This window comes from Macaca nemestrina, chromosome 3 (assembly GCF_043159975.1).
Source record: "Macaca nemestrina isolate mMacNem1 chromosome 3, mMacNem.hap1, whole genome shotgun sequence".
NCBI lineage: Eukaryota > Metazoa > Chordata > Mammalia > Primates > Cercopithecidae > Macaca > Macaca nemestrina.
The window spans coordinates 38,773,658-38,794,560 of NC_092127.1; the positions used below are offsets into that span (position 1 = coordinate 38,773,658).

At 35.3% G+C, this 20,903-nt stretch overlaps 1 protein-coding gene across 6 annotated transcripts in view; it reads left to right on the top strand.

Moving 5' to 3' along the window:
• The window catches only part of LOC105463467 (LPS responsive beige-like anchor protein), a 770,029-nt gene that overhangs the window by 106,892 nt on the left and 642,234 nt on the right, over positions 1 to 20,903 (top strand). For 5 of the 6 annotated variants that reach the window (XM_011710554.3, XM_071092575.1, XM_011710553.3 and 2 more), the window contains 6 exons: positions 1,027 to 1,135; positions 1,437 to 1,589; positions 7,250 to 7,418; positions 9,651 to 9,730; positions 11,017 to 11,079; positions 13,888 to 13,985. In XM_011710554.3, coding sequence (XP_011708856.2) covers positions 1,027 to 1,135; positions 1,437 to 1,589; positions 7,250 to 7,418; positions 9,651 to 9,730; positions 11,017 to 11,079; positions 13,888 to 13,985 — 672 coding nt within the window. Of the gene's footprint in view, positions 1 to 1,026; positions 1,136 to 1,436; positions 1,590 to 7,249; positions 7,419 to 7,766; positions 8,208 to 9,650; positions 9,731 to 11,016; positions 11,080 to 13,887; positions 13,986 to 20,903 lie in introns of those variants that run through there. The other variant, XM_011710558.3, reaches the window with a different exon arrangement.

The following is a 20,903-nucleotide window of genomic DNA, read 5'->3' on the forward strand; positions in this document are numbered from 1 at the left end:
CCTCCCTCCTCCCTCCCTCCCTCCCTTCCTCCCTTCCTCCCTTCCTCCCTCCCTTCCTTCCTTCCTTCCTTCCTTCCTTCCTTCCTTCCTTCCTTCCTTCCTTCCCCCTACCTCCCCTCTCTGCCCCCTCCCTCATTTCCCCCTCCATGCCCTCCCCCTCTCCCCCACTGCTCTCCTCCCTCCCTCCCTCCCCTCCCCCTGTCCCACCCCCCCCCCCTTATTGAAATTGCTTGCAGTGAAAGCACTGATGTGGGGGTGGAGATTGGCTGCCGGTCATGCTTTCTCTCTCTCTCTTTTTTTTTTTTTTGGTGGGACTTCTCTCTGAGAAGGCAGTAACAACTGACCTTATTCCTTTCCCTTCTGGGAATCTTTAAAAATTGTAGGTAGTAGAGCATGGTTGTAGCCCCTGTTCAGTTTTAAAAGTGTTCAAGACTGACTAAAGAATTACAATTTTGTTGTTGGGATAATGAACAAACTTCTTAAATTAGTGTTCAACGACCTCAGTTTTGCCTCCAAGTTAACTTTCTCATCTTTCTCTTCATGTGCCCTCTGCTCCATTCAGACTGGGCAAGTCTGGAGCCCTAACACATTTTGAGGATTTATACCTTACTCTTTTTGCTCCACTGTCTTTTCTCACAGTGGCCCTAACACTTCAAAGTTGAATATGCTTGCTTATCTAAGTTATATCTGTTCTTTAAGGCCTTACTATATTTTTAATAAGTATTTGTTATTGGTTGTTTTGGAAGTTGCTCATTTTTCTCTATATCATGCACATTTGTCATTGTTTCTAAGTAATTCACCTATTAATGTGTTTGGGATAAAGTATATGAAATAAATATTTGAGTAACTCCTAGTCCTACATTAAAAATCTAGTTCTGATGTAATGTTGGAAGCAGTTTTAGTGGAGCTTCAATTTCTTTGAAATGGAGAACTTTTTTATTAAGGTGAATGGAAGGGTTACATCTATCTAACCTAATTAAAAAAATAGAATATGTTTTTTAATCATTGCCTTTTTAAAAATTGTAGTTCAACCTTGCTGGCCTTTATCATGGAATTGTTGAAGAACTCAATTGCTATGCAGGAGCAGATGCTTGCCTGTAAGGGCTTCTTGGTAATAGGATATAGCCTTGAAAAGGTAAAGTATATTTTATGTTTTTGATTCTTAATTTACAGGCCATACATTTGTTCTCTAAGTGGGCAAGGAATTCTGTCTGCAAGAATGTCTCCTTGGTTACAGAAAATTACCTAAACTAAAATAACATTTTGTTGTTTTACCTTGCCTCCATTCCTCTATTAAACAAATGTGATAGTGAGCTTCATGGCATCTTTAACTTTGAGCATAATTTGTGGGCCAACTTTTTTCCTGGTAGGGATAGCCTGTAATTCACTTACTTTGACTTGAATTTGTAATAACATTTGAACTACCTTTTTTGTAGTCTTCCAAATCTCATGTCAGCAGAGCAGTACTTGAACTTTGCCTTGCGTTTTCAAAATATCTGAGTAATCTGCAGAATGGGATGCCCCTGCTCAAGCAGTTGTGTGATCACGTTCTTCTTAATCCTGCCATATGGATTCATACCCCAGCCAAGGTAATATATATCTATATATTGATATTGCTTTACTATCTTTGCTGTTTTTGTGCTTGAGAAGTGTGATAATTAAGAGGATTTTCTTTTTTTTAAATGTACTATTTTGCAAGACTTCAGTAGATTGCTTTTTTTGACTAAGCATCCTTTTTTACTCCTCAGGAAAAATTGCAAATCTGTGTGTGTGTGTGTGTGTGTGTGTGTGTATTAATATATACAAAGAATATATACATGCATACAAAAAATATATTCTGTGTAAATGTCATTATTTAAAAGATACAGGTATAGTCCTTATTTTTCTGAAATTAAATGAAATAAAGTTTTATTTGAGAGAGACTTCATTTACTAAATGTAAATCAAAGTTAGACAGTTTTAATGTAATTAATAATGTTTCCTAGTAACTGTAGCTTTGTTCCGTTGTAAATATGCATATATATTTTTTTCTTTTTTTTTCTATTTCTTAAGAACTCACCCTGCTCCTGCTCTCTCTCTTTTTTACTTCACACTTTTGCCTTCCAACGTGATGAACTACTGAGTTTCATTCTTACAGGTACCGCTGAAATGTCACTTTTTCCTTGAAGGCATGATATACTAGTCTCATGTAATCATTTTAGTTTCACATTAATTCAAATTATAAAAACATTTGTGCAAATTTTTTTTTCAGTTTTGTAACAACAAACCAATTAGCTCTATGTGAATGTAAATGAATTTGTGATAAGGTGTATGAACAAAATCTTTAATAAATCCTAATGTTGTAATACATTGTCCTAAAAATTCAGTAGTGGCAGTATTAAGCATAACTTGAAACAGAGCATTTTATTAAAGTGCATAATTGTATCTATCTTATCTACAATTTTTGTTAGAAGTTGTGTTATTTCAAGCCCAGTTTTCCTCTCTCCCCTTCTGCCTTTTGGTCCACTTGCAGTGTGTATCATTGTTTAAGTTGGAATAGCACCTACTTATTCTAGTTGTCAGAAAAAAGTCTGCAGACTTTTTTTTGCTTTTCTAGAGTCTTAATATCTTATTTTCAGCTGGTCTTTTAAAATGTTAAAGAGAAAAACAGCTGCTGACTCTGATTGCCATTTGGAAATAATCAAAAGAGGCAGCTGGAGGTTGTAGCTTTTTATCTCCAGGTCAAATTTGACCTCATTTTCTTCCATGACCCTCAGTCTTATTTCTTTTTGAGGATTGTTTCAAGTTACTTTTTAAATCTTTTACTAGACACTTTTTTGTCTTACTGATCAGCATATTTGTAAGGCTTTGTGTCTCTTTTGATGTGGTCAGAAAGCCTCTTATTAGATACTTAGTTGGAGGGGAATTAAAAAAAATTCATCTTATGGTTTTCTTAGTTTCCTAGGATTATTTTACCCTATTTCTTATCTTCTACTTTTAATAACTTTCCTCAATTTCCTTTTTAGAATTTGCAGTTGAGTTGATAATATTAACATTTTCTCCTGTTTTAGCCATCTGCTTTATGTATCCACAAGGGGTTTTATCCACTTTTATTTTATTGTAAAGACAGTCATAAAAAAGGGCAGATCCAAATTTTGTTTGACTTGAAGGTCAAATGTTTATCATGTGGGAAATTTTTTAAGAAGAATACAATATAATGCATAGAAAATTAGGTTTAGGGTCTTGGAAGAAACATTTATAGATCAGTGGTCATAAAGTTTAAGCTTTATCAGCTTCGTGGTCAATCCACCTCTGGGTAAAAGTTGAAGGTCTGGATGTGTGGATGTGAAAAGCTTTGCTTTTTGAAAAGGGAGCTACCAGCGATTTGTAGTTTCCATTTATCTTAGATCTGCTCAGAGACCATCTTTTTAATGACCTAGCAGGAGAGATGAATTTTCTTGTCTACCATGGTCCTTTGTGTACTCAACAGATATTTGTTCAGTGACTACTTTATGGTGGTGAGCAAGATAGACTTGATACTTGCTCTCGTAGAATTTAGATTTAGTAGGAAAGACAGATGTTAACACACAATTTGTGTGGCTATTGGAGTACATAATGAGTGAATGAGGGAAGGTTTATTCATAATTAGCATATGAGTAATCTTGAGGTCTTTCATTCATCTCTATATGTTGCTACTAAATTCTATTTATTTATTTTTTTGACACAGGGTCTCACTGTGTCACCAAAGTGGGAGTGCAGTGGTGTGATCTCAGCTCACTGTAACCTCTGCCTCCCCAGTCCAGGTGATCCTCCCATCTCAGCCTCCTGAGTAGTTGGGACTGTAGCTGTGTACCACCACACACAGCTAATTTTTGTATTTTTTTGTAGAGATGATGTTTTGCCATGTTGCCCAGGCTGGTCTCAAACTCCTAGGCTCAAGTAATCCACCTGCCTCGGCCCTCCAGAGTGCTGGGATCACAGGTGTGAGGCATTAGGCCCAGCCTCTGTTCATTTTTCTTTTACCACAGTATCATTCTCAATAGACTAACTTTCTCCAGTTTTCCATTTCTTTGTCTAACTTGTCACTATTCTGCCAGAGTTCCAACATGTTCTTTTTTTTATTTGAGACAGAGTCTTGTTCTGTCATCCAGGGTAGAGTGCAGTGGCATGGCCATGGCTCAGTGCAACCTTGAACTCTTGGGCTCAATCAGTCTTCCTGCTTCAGCCTCCTGAGTAGCTGATACTGCAGGTGTGCACCACCATTCCCATTCCCAGCTAACTTTTTACATTTTTTTGTAGAGACCAGGGTCTTGCTTTGTTGTTTAGGCTGGTCTCAGACTTCTGGCCTCAAGCAATCCTCCTCTCTCAGCCCCAGAAAGTGTTGGGATTACAGTCTTGAGCCACCATGCCCAACCCCAATATTTTCCTAAGATATGATTCTTATCATTCCTTAGCCCCAGAAGTTTTAATGGTTTCCCATTGAGGACTTCATGTCAATTATTATTTCTAGATTTTCTAGCTTAAAAATGGAAATATCCTCAGTGGATAGGGAGGTACCAAAAGGTTTCCCTATAGTGGTGGTTCTCAGTTTTGACTGCTAATAGAATAAGTTGGGGTAGGTTTATAAAAACAGACAAATACAGAATCCCACCACTTCCACTGCAGATTCTGATTTCATCAATATGGTGTTACTGGTGGAGGGTGTCCAGGTTCTTGGTGTCTTGAACAAAGAATTGGACAAAATGCACAAGGCAAGGGAAGAATGAAGGAACAAAAGCAGAAATTTATTGAAAATGAAAGTACACTCCACAATGTGGGAACAGGTCTGAGCATAGGGGCTCAAGAGCCCTGTTACAGAATTTCCGGGGGTTTAAATAACCTCTAGAGGTTTCCACTGGTTGCTTGCTGTAGGCCCTATGTAAATGAAGACAATGCAGTAAAGTTACAAAGTCATTTACTCGGTGTATGCCCTATGTAAATGGAGAGGATATTTCTTGTCATAGCTGTAGTGTTTCCATTTGATTTAGTTCTAGGAAGTCCTTAGGTTCCCTGCCTCTAGACCCTATTCTCCTGCCTCACTGAGATGGGACTCAGGCATCAGTATTAAAAAAAAAAAAAAGTTTTCCAGTTATTTTAATGTGCAGTCAAGATTGAGAACTGTTGTTCTAACTCTAGGGAAACCTTTATTTCAACCATCATTTTTCTTGCTTGAAATTTTCTCTTGTATTCTGTCTGTCTACTCTACTACTCATCTTCAAAGTCTATCTTAATGCCTACTTTCTTAGTGAAGCTTTTCTTTACGATTTCAGTTTATTCTATAATAATTTATCTGTCCTCTGAATTAATAATATTTCAGAGCTGTATGTTACTCAGTTACATATTGCTTCATGACTTTTTTCATGTTTTGGTGGGCATATTTGTTATCTTTGATTTATTTTGCTTAAATATAAGTGTATTTTTTTAAAAATCTTTTCAATTGTATTTCAGCTACTTAGGGACAGCATACGTGCCATTATATTTCCATGATACAGTGTTATGCATGTAGTTAGATGTAAATATTTGCTGAAGGACTGAAACAACATGGTTAAGAATTTGAGCCATGTCACATTGTCTCAATGAGGAGTGGATTGGGTCTATCAATTTGAACAGCAGTAGCTACATCAAAATAACATTTTGCAGCAAATCAGTAGATCACAATGTATATGTATGCGTTTAGACACATATATAGTTTTGTGAATTACAATGATCTTCCAAACCCTGCTTTTAAGTGGTTCAGAACCTGCCACTTTTTACCATGTTAGATTTATTCACTGACACTCTAATTGATTTAGCCTTGATTGTTTATCTGTAGGGCACCTGGAAGATAGGTACCTACTTTTTTGCTCTCTAAAGAAATCCCTAGGTGACACTGAGGTACCTTGCAGGTTTGAAAAGGAAAATGCCCTCGTTGTCCAGGAAGGTAACATAAATGTTCAATTATAAATGATCAGTAGTTTGGTCTGTGGTCAAGGGCAGAATATATGTCCTATACTTAAAGTTGTTCAGCTTATAAAATATACTGTCTAGCAATAAAATGAAAAATTCTTGATTTCAACATGAGAGTAGAGCAAAAGCAGTCGTTATTTTTGCTGCTCTAAGTAATGGAGTATAGTTGATGAGTTTCAGACCCATAATTTCACTAAAAAAAAATTTTTTTTTTGAGGCAGGGTCTCACTCTGTCGCCCAGGCTGGAGTGCAGTGGCACTATCTCGGGTTACTGCAGTCTCTACCTCCTGGGTTTAAGAGATTCTCCTGCCTCGGTCTCCTGAGTACCTGGGACTACAGGTGTGTACCACCATGCTCGGCTAATTTTTGTATTTTTTGGTAGAGACGAAGTTTCACGATGTTGGCCAGGCTGCTTTTAAACTCCTGACCTCAAGTGATCTGCCCGCCTCAGCCTCCTAACGTGCTGAAATTACAGGCGTGAACCACCGGGGTGGGCCAATTTTTTGTTGAGATGAAATGTGCAGTGGTGGGGTAGCACTTGTATTACTTCTTTCTCTTACATATGAAGAGGTGATATTTTGAAGTTAATATAAAAATATATAACTTCTTATGTATTTTTTAAACTACTTATCAATGAGATTAGTAGAATCCTTTCCAAGTTAGGGGACATTTTACACATGTTGAGAGATTATAATGTTATAATGAAAATGCTAGATTGGAATGTTTCTTGTAATGAACTACTGTCACAGAATTCTGTTTTTCTAATACTCCTCAGTTAAACTCTATATCTTTTTCTATGGTTTTCTTTTGGTTTAGTTCTATTTGTTTTTTCCTTTTGCGTTACTAGTACTTTTTCTTTGGAGTCATTTCAGCTCCTGATTTTCTGCAAATGTTATATTTGAAAGAAATTCTAGATTTTTCAAACAACTATGCATAGATAGCATAAGTAATAAGTCTATTATAAAGAGGTTACACATGCTTAGGAATAATTGCTGGTTGCTAAATAGGAATCACAAAGTTATTTCCATGGAATAATGCAGCAAAAAGTTTCCATATTTGATAATGCTTCTATAAAAGAAGAAATTACCTGGTTTGGTTTTATAAGGAGTGTGTGTGCATGTGCTTGTGTGTCAATGGGTATGTGTTACCTAATATGAATATTATTATCAGGCTCAGCATTTTACTTTTTGGAAGAAGCATGGTGAAAATAAAACAGCCTGAAAGTGTTACTGGAAACAGATAAAATGCTGGTGGGGTTCTCTAAGTTCTTCATTTTTATTCTGTAGGTTCAATTGATGCTCTATACTTATCTGTCCACGGAATTCATTGGTACAGTCAACATATATAACACCATTCGGAGAGTTGGAACAGTGCTTCTCATCATGCACACGCTGAAGTACTACTACTGGGCAGTGAATCCTCAGGATCGAAGTGGTATTACCCCAAAAGGATTAGGTATATAATTTCTGTCTGTATATTAGTTTACACAAATGCAAATCAGGATTTAATTTTTCTTTTTGTTTTAACCAGTACGATCATATATTTGGGCAGCTTTTCTATATTCCATATGGCAAAATTTTATTTTAATCTCATTGATAATGTTAATAGTTTGTCCTAAATTGTGGTTTCTAGAGTTTAATAACTTGCTACTTGTATGGAAGAATACTACTTGTGCTGATGTGAGTTTTTTGGGGAGCTGATATAACTAGGATGGTTGTTGTAAGGCACTGAAAATGCCAAGAAATTTTTAATTAGTTTTTAGTAATTGATGCGAGACGGATTGTCACAATGGGATTCCTTGAAAATGATGTTTTGGGAATATGGGGGTTTCTTACAAAAGTAGGAGTTATCTGCTTCTCTTAAAGATATAATGAAATTACAAAATATTAGTAATTGTTTTCTTACATAATGAGGACTAACTTGCTGAAAGGGTAATATTCATTCAACATGACCAGCAGTTCATATAAGGGGTCAAAATAAAACTTTTGACATAGAGTGGCTCTTTTGTTTGTAACTATAGCAGTCTTCTTGGAATTGGCTTACATCATAAAGGGAGGTAATCAGCTCGTGTAAACTGGCAGTTTCAGATACAACTTGATACAGGTATTCTGAGTATGACCATAGGACTGAATTTGTCTCGCTGCGTTTACCAGTTCTTCTGTGATGACTGTTTTCACATACTCGCTCCCTTTGTAGTAGTAAGCAGCTGGTCCACTTTGACATCCATAACAGCTTAAATCCAGTGTAAGAGCATCTGCCTATATAAAGTGTTTCCAGTGAAAGTCTCTTTTAGTCTCTCTCTTGCTCATTGGCTTTGATTATATCATGTGCCCATTTCTGTGGTTGTAATTGCTCTGATTGCTTAGAAATGGAGGCATCCCCTACCTTGAAAGACATGGTCTGAAAGTGAAGATGACTTCAGTCACTTGGTAAAAATGAAGGGGTGTTGCTTGAAATTAAGAAATAGATGCTGGGGAGTCAATAACATACATTCTCATTGTAGTAAGAGGCTTTGGTTGTTTAGTGATTTACAAAGATTTTCACATTGGCATACTACTTTTTATATCACTTTCAAAATAAGCTTGGTTTAGCCTCAGAGAATCTGGTATCTGTAATTTAGCAAGCTATGAACTTTTTAAGCTGGCAAGGTTGTGGCAGATCTAGAACCGGGTCAGAATTTTCTCATGACTATTTCATGGTGCTGTAGGTGTATCATGCATGTACTGTCCTAGGTGCTAGTTTTGTATTCTTGCCTGCCTTTTATAACTGATTAGTGACCTTGGGAAAGTCTCATTCTTCAAATGAGAGAACTGGACAAATTTTGTGATCCTATTCTAACTCTAGTCTTATAGTCTTATTTTTTTTTGTCTAGGAATCATATGGAACAAATTTTAAACAATTTTCTTCCTATTTTCATTGATCTGTTCAAGGTCATGGTGGTCCTATGCTTTGGTGGTCTAAGAACTATCTGTAAATAGTGATTAGTGGGGGGAAAATTATAAAATATATGAGCAAACAGGTTCCTAACTTAGGATCTTAGAGCAATGAGTGTTTGGTTTCCAAAAGCTTTCTACTTGGAAATTATATGTTTGAGACATGAAAATTGATTTAATGTGAGCCATGTGTGACCAAGGACTTTTCCAAGCAGAGAAGGAGATGTTAGAGGCAGTCAACATAGTATTTCCCTTCTTCATGAATGATACTGTGTGATGAGGCATTCTTTTTAAGATTTTTGTATTATCTTATATAATGATAACAGTAGAAAAATTTTGTCATACTGAATTCATATATAATAATAATGTTGAAAGTTTAGATTTTCCTTTGTTTTTTTCTTTGTAAACTTCTGTTACCTTACTAATACTCTCAGTCTTAAAATAAGTGTATTATTATTGAATACAAATTTTATTTGTTACCTCATTTTTATGTTTTGGACATTCTTTGACCTATTCAAAGTACTTCTTCATTGTAGTTTCAACATAACCTGTATGTATGTTTGAAATATTGTGTATACAGTGCGTGTAAGATTGAACACTTGTCTTTCTAGAGGCATAAAATAGGTCATTCTGTAGGAGACTGACCTTTATGTTTCTTACAAACAAATGGAAAAACTCTTGGGAATAAGAATTTTATGCTTTGACAGCATTGAGGTCCTTTAAATACTAACTGTATATGTGTATTTTTTAAAAGATGGACCGCGACCTAGTAAAAAAGAAATACTTTCTCTACGAGCATTCTTGTTGATGTTCATTAAGCAATTAGTGATGAAGGTGAGTTCACATTCCTTATTCCGTAGCATACTGTGTATTGTGGCTTATAATTTCACATGAAATACAATCTTGTTTTATTTATTCTTTGCTTGGTTACTATGGTTACACATTGGAAAATACTTTGAAAGATGTTTCCATGTTTGTTTTGGTTCTTTTTTGGAGCCTATATGAATATAAATTGTTGCAGAATTAGGGATTGGTAGTTGTATTTTATGTTATATAAATTTCTTTAGTAGCTCAAGTGTGTTCATTCATTCCGCAAATATTTACTATGTTTCTGTTAGTATTTGGCACTATACTTCTGAAGGAGGTTTCATTTTTAGCAGGCTCCTTGTACCTGACATTCAGATTTTGAGAAACAGTATTTCTGTATAAATGTACCAGGTAGGTGTATGAGCCTTTAGAAGTGGTCATATTTAGTCCCTTTTCATTGTATTACAGGTAAAGTAAAATTTACCATTCTAAAAAAGGCATTTTGGTTTTATAAGATAGCAATATATAAATGTAGTTGTTACCAATATTTTGTCAGTATTTTCCTATATGATTTTATAATGCTTTATTAGTTGTCACATAAGATTATGGCAAGTGAACCTAACTTTTAGTAAACCTTTCAGATTCATATACCTTATTTCCATTTATTTAAAAAAAGTATCCTTTGAATTGTCTTCGTTTTGTTGCTCGTTCCCAATGGGTACTGTTTTTATTTTCCAATTTCTTTTCTTCTTGTGTGGTTTTTTTTTTAAGATTGCAGCTTTTTTAGTGATTAATATACTCATAGAACAGGTTGAAAATTTTCATAATGAGCTCATATTTAAAAGTGCAGTGTTTTTTTTTCCCCCCAGTGAAATTACTATTTAATTTTTAGGTACTTGACATTTTAACTTGATAATTTCAGAAACTGTTCATTTTATTCTCCACATTTAATTTAAGTCAAAAAGATGTCTTCTGTATTTAGAGGCGTATTAGGTGTGGATATTACTTTTTAATTTATCATTACTTATTATTTTTGCTGACTTCAGGATTCCGTAGCTTTAGTAAGTGGGCTATCATATTATACAAGGTGTTGAAAACAGGAAGCTGATGTTAAATCTCTTTTGACCTCTACGTGGTCTGGAGCATTGATGTCTTTAATGCCTCCCCAAATTTTTGTTTTACATTTAGATTCTCTGTTACATTATATTTTTATATTTATAGTAACTGACCAACTTGACAAATCTATGTATATAATTTCTCTTTAAACATTTTTTTACACGTAAACATAAGATACCTGTATTATGTTTTTGAAGGATTCTGGAGTAAAGGAAGATGAATTACAGGCCATTCTTAATTACCTACTGACTATGCATGAGGTAATATTTGAATTTTATATTTTGAAATTTTAATTTTTGAAGCTACATTAGACTTTTTTAAAAGTAAAAATTTAAAGAAATCTTCAATAATTATGTAACTGTAATGGGGAATAAATGTGTCTACTTAGGAACTAAGCCCTAGCAATCTTTATTTAAATATCCTTTATTACCACAAGATGAATCTTGAGAATCATCATGAAAAGCTTTAAAAAGTACTAACATTGGATTTCATTGAATTAATAATAAAGTATACCAAAGCATACTTTCAGTGTATTTCCAGAAACCGGTGTAACAAATGAAAAAATAGATTATGAAAATGACTAAAAATGATTAGGTTTTAAAAATTCGTAACACAATCTTCCCACTGACTTTACATGTTCAAATATTAAACAACTCATTTATAATGGGATTTAAAATTATGTGTTTGAAAAGAAGGTTGAAAATTAAATAGGTTGAAATATCTGTTTTTCTTTTTATTTTTTAGTACCAGGAAAACGCAATATATGTCAGTTGCAATCTAACTAAGTCATCTCTTTTTAGTTAGATTTTTACCTATAATTAGTAAAACTTAGGAATTGATGGAATATATCATAGCATTTTAAATGATAATTTGTACTCCTATATTATAATTAATATCTTGTGAATTAATAAATATATTTTAGTATGGAGTAGTGCCTTCTTTAATTTTTAAATAAGGGATAATGATTGGATCTCTTTGTTAAATTTTAAAAGAATGGCTTAAATTTTGTGAGTAATATTTGACTCAAAATCATTAATGATTATATTTTTTCCTCTTGAATAGGCAATTCTATTAATTTTTAGATTTTTCTGACCAAATATAATATTTTAAGAATTTTCAGGTGAATTTCATGTGATCTATATATGTGATTTTGTTTTTATTAACCCTAAGGGACTGAATAAAGTACTTTATATGAGGTAAACTGGAAGTCACAGTGATTCCTTATTGTTAGGAAAATTTCAGGTCCTGTAAATAACACTTTCAAAGCTTCAGTGTCCTAGCTCTAGATCATCTGTTTAACTTACTGAAAATTAGGTATATAAGTAGCTTCCATAGCAAAAATTCCAAAGCAGTGAAGGAAAACTAGAGTTAGGGCAACCAAGTAAACTAAATTCTGTTAGCTGTTTGCCTTTTCCTTTTTGGGTCAGTATTGTCCAAGTTGGCTCTAATGATATGCATACATATTGGTGTATGCAACAAAGGTAGTGAAGGATTTTTATGAAGATTTTTTTGGGATCTAGAACTCATGTATGTTCCTGTGCTGTTATTCTGTAAACATTATCAAATACTACCACATATTAGTGGTATGTTGATGAAGTAAACATTTATTGTTTATCTTCATAGTGACAATAGGACTGTATATAAAAACGATCCGGTTATCATTTCCTACAAAGTGTTCTTTTAGAACTAGTTTCTGGAGAGGCACAGTGAATAAAATATTTCAGGTCAGATAAGTTTAAGAAATGATACATAATATCTTGTCCCTACCACTACCACCAGATTTGCAACATTCATTAGCATTTTAGAAGCTCTAATATATTTTTCTGTAATAAAGAATAACCCTTCCCTACAATTTTTAAGCCTTCCTTAAAAAACAGTAATGTTGGATATACTGTTTCTATAGGTTATGTTTTACAAAATCTTGATTCCGTATAACATAAAAGGCATTTTATTTCTTTGATTAAGAAATTGTTTAGGGCGGGGCGCGGTGGCTCAAGCCTGTAATCCCAGCACTTTGGGAGGCCGAGACGGGCGGATCACGAGGTCAGGAGATCGAGACCATCCTGGCTAACACGGTGAAACCCCGTCTCTACTAAAAAAATACAAAAAACTAGCTGGGCGAGGTGGCGGGCGCCTGTAGTCCCAGCTACTCAGGAGGCTGAGGCAGGAGAATGGCAGGAACTTGGGAGGCGGAGCTGGCAGTGAGCTGAGATCTGGCCACTACACTCCAGCCTGGGTGACAGAGCGAGACTCCGTCTCAAAAAATAAAAAATTAAAAAAAAAGAAATTGTTTTGAAGCCGGGTGTGGTGGCTCATGCCTGTAATCCCAGGACTTTGGGAGGCCGAGTTGGGAGGATTATGAGGTCAGGAGATTGAGACCATCCTGGCTAACATGTTGAAACTCCGTCTCTACTAAAAATACAAAAAATTAGCCAGGAGTGGTAGCAGGCACCTGTAGTCCCCGCTACTCCGGAGGCTGAGGCAGGAGAATGGCGTGAACCCAGGAGGTGACAGAGCGAGAGACTCCGTCTCAAAAAACAACAACAACCAAAAAAAACCAAAGAAATTGTTTTGAGGTCAGGCACAGTGGCTCAACCTGTAATCCTAGCACTTTGGGAGGCTGAGGTGGGCAGATCACTTAAGGCCAAGAGTTCGAGACCAACCTGGTCAACATGGTGAAACCTTGTCTCTACCAAAAATACAAAGATTAGCCAGATGTGGTGGTGCACACCTGTAGTCTCAGCTACTAGGGAGGTTGAGGCACAAAAATTGCTTGAACCTGGGAGGCAGAGGTTACAGTGAGCTGAGATCACACCACTGAGCTCCAACCTGAGTGAGAGAGTGAGACTCTGTCCCTTTGCACAGAAAAAGAAGTTGTTTTGCTATTTTAGGTATATTTGGAGTTACAGAGGTGAATGTGTACATTTAAATAACATAATTTGTTAAAAATAACTATCACAGATATGTCTACTTATATTTCTGATGTTGGAATTTCTATTTCAGAAGTATTTAGTATTCAACTAAGTGGTTTTTTTCATCATTAAAAAAAATTTCTAAAATGATTATAGGATGACAATCTAATGGATGTCCTACAGCTGCTTGTTGCATTAATGTCAGAACACCCTAACTCTATGATTCCTGCTTTTGACCAAAGGAACGGGTTACGGTAAGAGTTAATATATCAAGAGTTTTTAATATATTTCATATAAGGGATTAGTTTGGAAATATTTGAAAGCTTCTTAAGTATGAAAAGTATTATTGAAACTTACATATGAAATGAGTTTATAGCTTGAAATGAGTTAAGATTTAAGACCCATTTATTATCATGCATTTTTTTCAATGAATCTTTAATTATAGAGGCTGTGTTACTATTTGTTACTATTTAATTTGTGAAGACAGATAAATGATTCCAGTATTTTGTATGGTGAATGCTATTATAGAGCTACTGTATTGTTGCCTTCTTTAGCAGAATTATCTTTAGGTTGTAGAATAGTATTAAATAGTGTTCAGTTGTAATCCAAGACAAGCTCTCTATCTTTCCTTTAAAATATCACTTCCACCACCTCCCACTTCAGACTCAGCGTTGTATTAGTTTGCTTAGGCTGCCATAATCAAATACCATGATTGGATGGCTTACACAACAAATATTTGTTTCTCACAGTTCTGGAGGTGGGAAGTCCAAGATCAAGATGCCAGTGGGGTTGGTATTTGGTAAAGACTCTCCTCTTGAGTTGCCTACATCCTCTTCCTTGCTGTGTTCTCACGTAGCAGAGAGAGAAAGAGAGCATGAGTGAGCTCTCTGGTGTCTCTTCTTACAACATTACTCCTACTGGATTAGGGACCCACTCTTATGACTGCATTTAACCCTAATTACTTCCTTAGAGACTCTGTCTCCAAATACTAATGGTAGGGTTTCAACATAAGAATTTTGGGTATATGCAATTATTTGGTCCATAACTGTGATCAACAACAAAAACAGAATACTTATATTTTACACATAAGGAAGTTTAAAATCTTTTGTTTCATGAAAAAGTGTCTGGGCGACAAAAGTTTAGCAACTACTTTGCTTAATCATCAGCTACAGAAACTAATTATCGAGTTATAATAAATTCACACAAGGATTTTTGTTTGTTTGTTTGTTTTTGAGACAGTTCTCACTGTGTCACCCAGACTGGAGTGCAGTGGTACGATCACGGGTCACTGCAGCCTTGACCTCCTGGGCTCAAGGGGTCCTCCTTCCTCAGTCTTCTGAGTAGCTGGGATTACAGGCATGTACCACCATGCCCAGCTTATTTTTAAAATTTTTTTGTAGAGACAAGGTGGACAAAGTCTCACCATGTTGCCTAGGCTGGTCTTGAACTCCTAGGCTCAAACGCACATTGATCTTCTGTTACAGATTCTTTATTTGGTATCTTTTAATGCTCATTCTCTACAAGATAAAAAGTAACTTTATTCATTATATTTAAGGGGTTTATTTTCAGCATTCTCCAGGAAAACAGAACCAATAGTGTGTGCGCGTGCACACACATACACATGCATGAGAGAGATTTATTTTAAACAATTGTTTTACACAATTGTGAAGGCTGGCAAATCCAAAATCTGTAGGATAGGCAGGCTGACTGGAGACCCAGGGAAGGGTTGATGTTGCAGTTCAAGTCCAAAGGCAGTCTGCTGACTGAATTTTCTCTTTGTCCAAGGCAGTCAGGCTTTTTTCTGTTAGGCTTTCAACTGGATAAGGTCCACATACAAAAAATCTGCTTATTTAAATGTTAATCTCATCCAAAAAAATACCTTCAAAGAAACATCTAGAAAAACATTTGACCAAATATCTTGATACCATGGCCTAGCCCAGTTGACACATAAAGTTAAGCATTATAAGATGTAAATTTACAGTTTGTCATTTATTTATAGTTTTGCTATCAAACAGAGTACTCTTTATTTTCCCTTACCACTGTCTAATAATTATTACTTTGAATAAGCTTGCTGTGTACAAGTATTTGTATGGACATATGTTTTCATTTTTCTTGAGTATATGCCATACTTAGGAATGTAATGGATAGGTTGTATGATACCCATATTAACACAAAACAAACGAGGCTTATAAATACTTGTTTCTTTTGTACACATTTCCTATCCAATAACTGAATTTCAGAAAAAGATTTAAGGGTTTGTGTAAAGACCTGGCAGATTTTTTTCTTTTGGGTGCCAGAGTATCTAATTTTATAACCTTATTTTCTTAGTATTGGTGTGGATGTGCTTTAGTGTATTTTGTGATTTAGTGTATAGGATTTTACTACTTTTTATTTAAAAAATAATTTCAAGATAGGATCATAGACATTTAAAAACTAGTAAGAAGAATTATTCTGTTGAAAATCTGGACAAGGAAAGTCTATAATTTATACTTGTGGTCTTCGTGTGTGAATTTTTGGTACACAGCCTTATCTCAGTTTCACTAGGTGTGAATAACTTCATTGTCCTTGTAACTAACTCATCTTAGCATTCACATTTTGTACTTTTTTAAATTCCTTAACTTTGCTGCCCTTACTGCCATTCTTTGTAATTTATCCATTCCTATTTTAAAAACCTAGACCTTTTTATCACTGGAATGTTTCCACATCATAAATTTAAAATTCCAATCTTACTCTTTAATCAAAATCATCTATCTCTTGTTTTTCTAATATTGCCCTTTCCAATGCTCTTCAGCCTCATAGTTACCTTCTGTCCTGTGATCTTGCTTTTTTTTTATCCTAGTGTGTCATACTACATCTGCCATTGTTTACTTTCTTCTTGGCTTGGTTATTTGCTGGAAGTGGTTTCTAACAAAAACTTCCATCTGCCCTTGTCCTGTTAGATTTGCTTTTGAGAATTCTGATCCTAGATTAGTCTAGGTAGGCACACTCTAAGCTAAACCTTGGCTGGTGGGGAAAAGTCATGCAGTGTTGTATGTTGAAACTATTATAAATTCATGATCTACACTTCTATCATTGTTAGACTTTTCTTTTATTTATTCCTTCAGATACAATTCTAAATTTTTACAACTCTTCCTGTTAGCAGTGACAGCCTTGTCTACTTAATTAGAGCTGTTAGGAGGGAATTATTTCAACTTCCATCTTTTTTCCCCAAAGGTGTATTTTAGAGCACGTTCTTGTTTGCTTACTTCTAGTACGGTAGTAGTAGCTAAGGTCTTCTTCCTGTTTATGGCTGCTCTTCCATTGTTGCTCTTGATCATATTTATTTTTATTTTTTCTATTTTATTTTTATTGCTTTCTTTGGCTGACTCTTCTATAATGGTTTGTCTTTATAAATAACATTTTGTTGTGGCCCTGTCACTCTCATTCTTTTAAATACTGCCTATGGTTACTTTCCTGCTATAACCACAGCTATTCTCATTCTTTTAAATATTGCCTATGGTTACTTTCCTGCTATAACAACAGAGTCAAAGAGTTGTAACAGAGATGATATGGCCCATAAATTCTAAAACAGTGGTCCCCAGCCTTTTTGGCACCAGGGACTGGTTTTGTGGAAGATAGTTTTTCCACAAACTGGGGTGGGGGGTGGTTTCAGGATGATTCCAGTTTATTACATTTATCATTTGATTCTCATAGGGAACATGCAACCCTAGATACCTTGTATGCACAGTTTACAATAGGATTCTACTCCTATGAGAATCTAATGCCACAGCTGATATGATAGGAGGCGGAGCTCATGCAGTAATGCTTGCTGGCCTGGTGCTCACCGCCTGCTGTGTGGCCTGGTTCCTAACAGTCCACAGACTGGTACAGGTCTGTTGCCCGGGGACTGGGGACCCCTGTTCTAGAATATTTACTATTTGATCCTTTACATAGCAGTTTTTTAACTCCTGTGCTAAATTATTCCAAATTTTTTTTTTTCCTTTAATGGTTTAAATCTCCTTTCCTTCTTATGTTTAATTTCAGGGTTAGGTAAAACTATAGCAAAATGCATCTTTTTTTTTTTTTTCATGCAATACAGATGTAAACAAAATGCATCTTTTTAGCTAAAGGGGAGTTTGTGATAGATTTGTTTTTTTTAGTTTTGAAAGTATAATTTATTACCTTAACATTTACTTGAAACCATTTATTACTTCAAAATATTTGACTTGATGTAGATTTCACTAAGTTTGCCAGTATCATTTTTTAGTAGCTTTATTGTAACATAATTGACATACAGTGAACTGCACATAGAAAGTTTTGACATATATCTAAATCTCTGAAACCATCACAACAAACAAGATAATGACAAATTTGTCATTACCAAAATTTCTTATGCCTCTTTGTAATCCCTCCCTTATACTGATCCCTAGGCTAGCACTGATCTGTTTGTTGTCACTGTAGATTAATTTGGATTTTCTAGAATTTTATATAAATGGAATTATGCAGTATGCGTTCTTATTTGTCTGACTTCCCTCAGGATAAATTATTTTCAGATTCACCCATATTGTTTTATTTCCTTGTATTGTTGGATATTATTTCATTATATGCATATATCACAATATTTAGCCATTCACTATTGATGGACATTTGTTTCCAGTTTTTGGCACTTGAACACAAGCTTGCTGTGAATATTCATGTACAAGTATTTGTATGGACATGTGCTTTTTTATTTATCTTGAGTATGTACTTAGGAATGTGGTGGCTGGGTCATATTGTAGGTGTATATTTAATTTTTTAAGTAACAGTCAAACTGTTTTTCAAAGTGATTGTAGTATTATGTATTCCCACCAGCAGTGTATAAGAATTCTGTTTGACCCATAATCTCACCAAGTTTTGGTTTGGTCAGTCTTAAACTTCAGCCATTCTAATAGGTGTGTGGTAGTATCTAATTCTGGTTTTAATTTGCATCTCCCTCATGATGAATTATGTCCAAGTCATCATCTCATGTGCTTATTTGCCATCTGTATATGTTTCTTTGATGAAAAGTTCAAGTCTCTTAGTTATTTTTTAAATTGCTTTTTGTGTCCTATTTAATAATATTAAATCTTTTTTTTTTTTTTTTTTTTTGAGATGGAGTCTCACTCTGTCGCCCAGGCTGGAGTGCAGTGGCTGGATCTCAGCTCACTGCAAGCTCCGCCTCCCGGGTTTATGCCATTCTCCTGCCTCAGCCTCCCGAGTAGCTGGGACTACAGGCGCCCGCCACCTCGCCTGGCTAATTTTTTGTACTTTTTTTTAGTAGAGACGGGGTTTCACCGTGTTAGCCAGGATGGTCTCCATCTCCTGACCTCGTGATCCGCCCGTCTTGGCCTCCCAAAGTGCTGGGATTACAAGCTTGAGCCGCTGCGCCTCGCCAATAATATTAAATCTTAGTAGAGTTCTTTATATATTCTGGATACGAGTACTTTATCTGATATGTGCATTGCAAATATTTTCTCCCAGTCTGTGGCTTGTCTTTTAGTACTGTTGTAGGGTCTTTCAAAGAGTAGTAATTCTTAATTTTAATTAAGCCCAATTTTCTCTTACGGTTGATCATATTGGTGTCATATCTAAGAAGTTTTCACACAACCCTAGTTCATAGATATTTTCTCCTAGAAGTTTTATAGTTTTGAGTTTCACATATATATACATATATAAATTATTGTTATTTTATTATTTTTATTTGAGATGGAGTCTTACTCTGTTGCCCAGGCTGGAGTGCAATGGCACAATCTTGGCTCACTGCAACCTCCACCTCCTGGGTTCAAGCAATTCTTGTGCCACAGCCTCCTTAGTAGCTAGAATTACAGGTGTGTGCTACCGCGCCTGGCTAATTTTTGTATTTTTAGTAGAGCTGGGGTTTCACCATGTTGGCCAGGCTGGTCTTGAACTCCTGAGCTAAAGTGATCTGCCTATCTCGGCCTCCCAAAGTGCTGGGATTACAGGCGTGAGCCACCACGCCTGGCTAGGTTTTACATTTTAATGAATGAACCATTTTGAGTTAATTTTTGTATATGACGAGAGGCATGGATCAAGGTTCTTTTTTTTTCTTTCTTTTTTTTTTTTTAAACGTATGAATGTTCAATTCTTCCAGCACCATGTGTTGAAAAGATTATCTTTTCTTTATCGAATTACCTTTGTACCTTAGTTAAAGATTAATCAGCCATATATATGTGGGTCTATTTTCTGTTGACTTATTTATCTTGATGCCAAACTCACACTATCTTGATTACTGTAGTTTTAAGGTGAGATAATAGGAGTCCTCCAACTTTGTCCTTTTTTTTCCACAGTTGTTTTTGTTATTTGTATTATCATATGAATTTTAGAATTGGCTTTTCAGTTTCTACCGGAAAGCCTGCTGGGATTTTCATTGGGACTATGCTGAATCTGTAGTTTAGTTGGGGGAGAAATAACATCTTAATAATATTGATTCTGGAGCGTGAATGTAGTGTCTCTCTATTTAAATCTTCTTTAATTTTTTTGAGTAGTGTTTAGTAGTTTTCACTGTACTCATTTTACATGTCTTTTGACAGATTTATCCTTGAGTATTTAATATTTTCTGATGGTATTGTAAATGATATTTTTTAATATAAAATTTTTCATTCATCGCTACCATTTGTAAATTGATTTTATATTTGATCTTGTTTACTTCAGTCTTGCTAAAGTTCAGTAGCTTTATTTGTACATTCATTCATTATGATTTAATTTTTCTTTTTTTTTGAAATGATCTCTTGCTCTGTCACCCACGCTGGAGTGTAGTGGCTCCATCTGGGCTCACTGCTACTCCGCCTCTTAGGTTCAAGCAATTCTCCTGCCTCAGCTTCTCCAGTAGCTGGGATTACAGGCACCCACCACCATGCCCGGCTAATTTTTGTAGTTTTAGTAGAGACGGGGTTTCACCGTGTTGGCCAGGTTGCTTTTGAACTCCTGACCTCAAGTGATTCATTATGATTTTCTGTGTAGACATTTTGTCTGCAAATCAGTTTTATTTCTTTTCTTCTGACCTGGTTGTTTTAAATTTCTTTTTCAGGCCTGACTGCAATGGCTAGAAACCCCAGTACAATATTGAATAGATAAGTGGTGAAATGGGCAACGTTACCTTGTTCCCGACTTTAGGGGAACAGTGGTCAGTCTCTTACCATTATTTATGATATTAC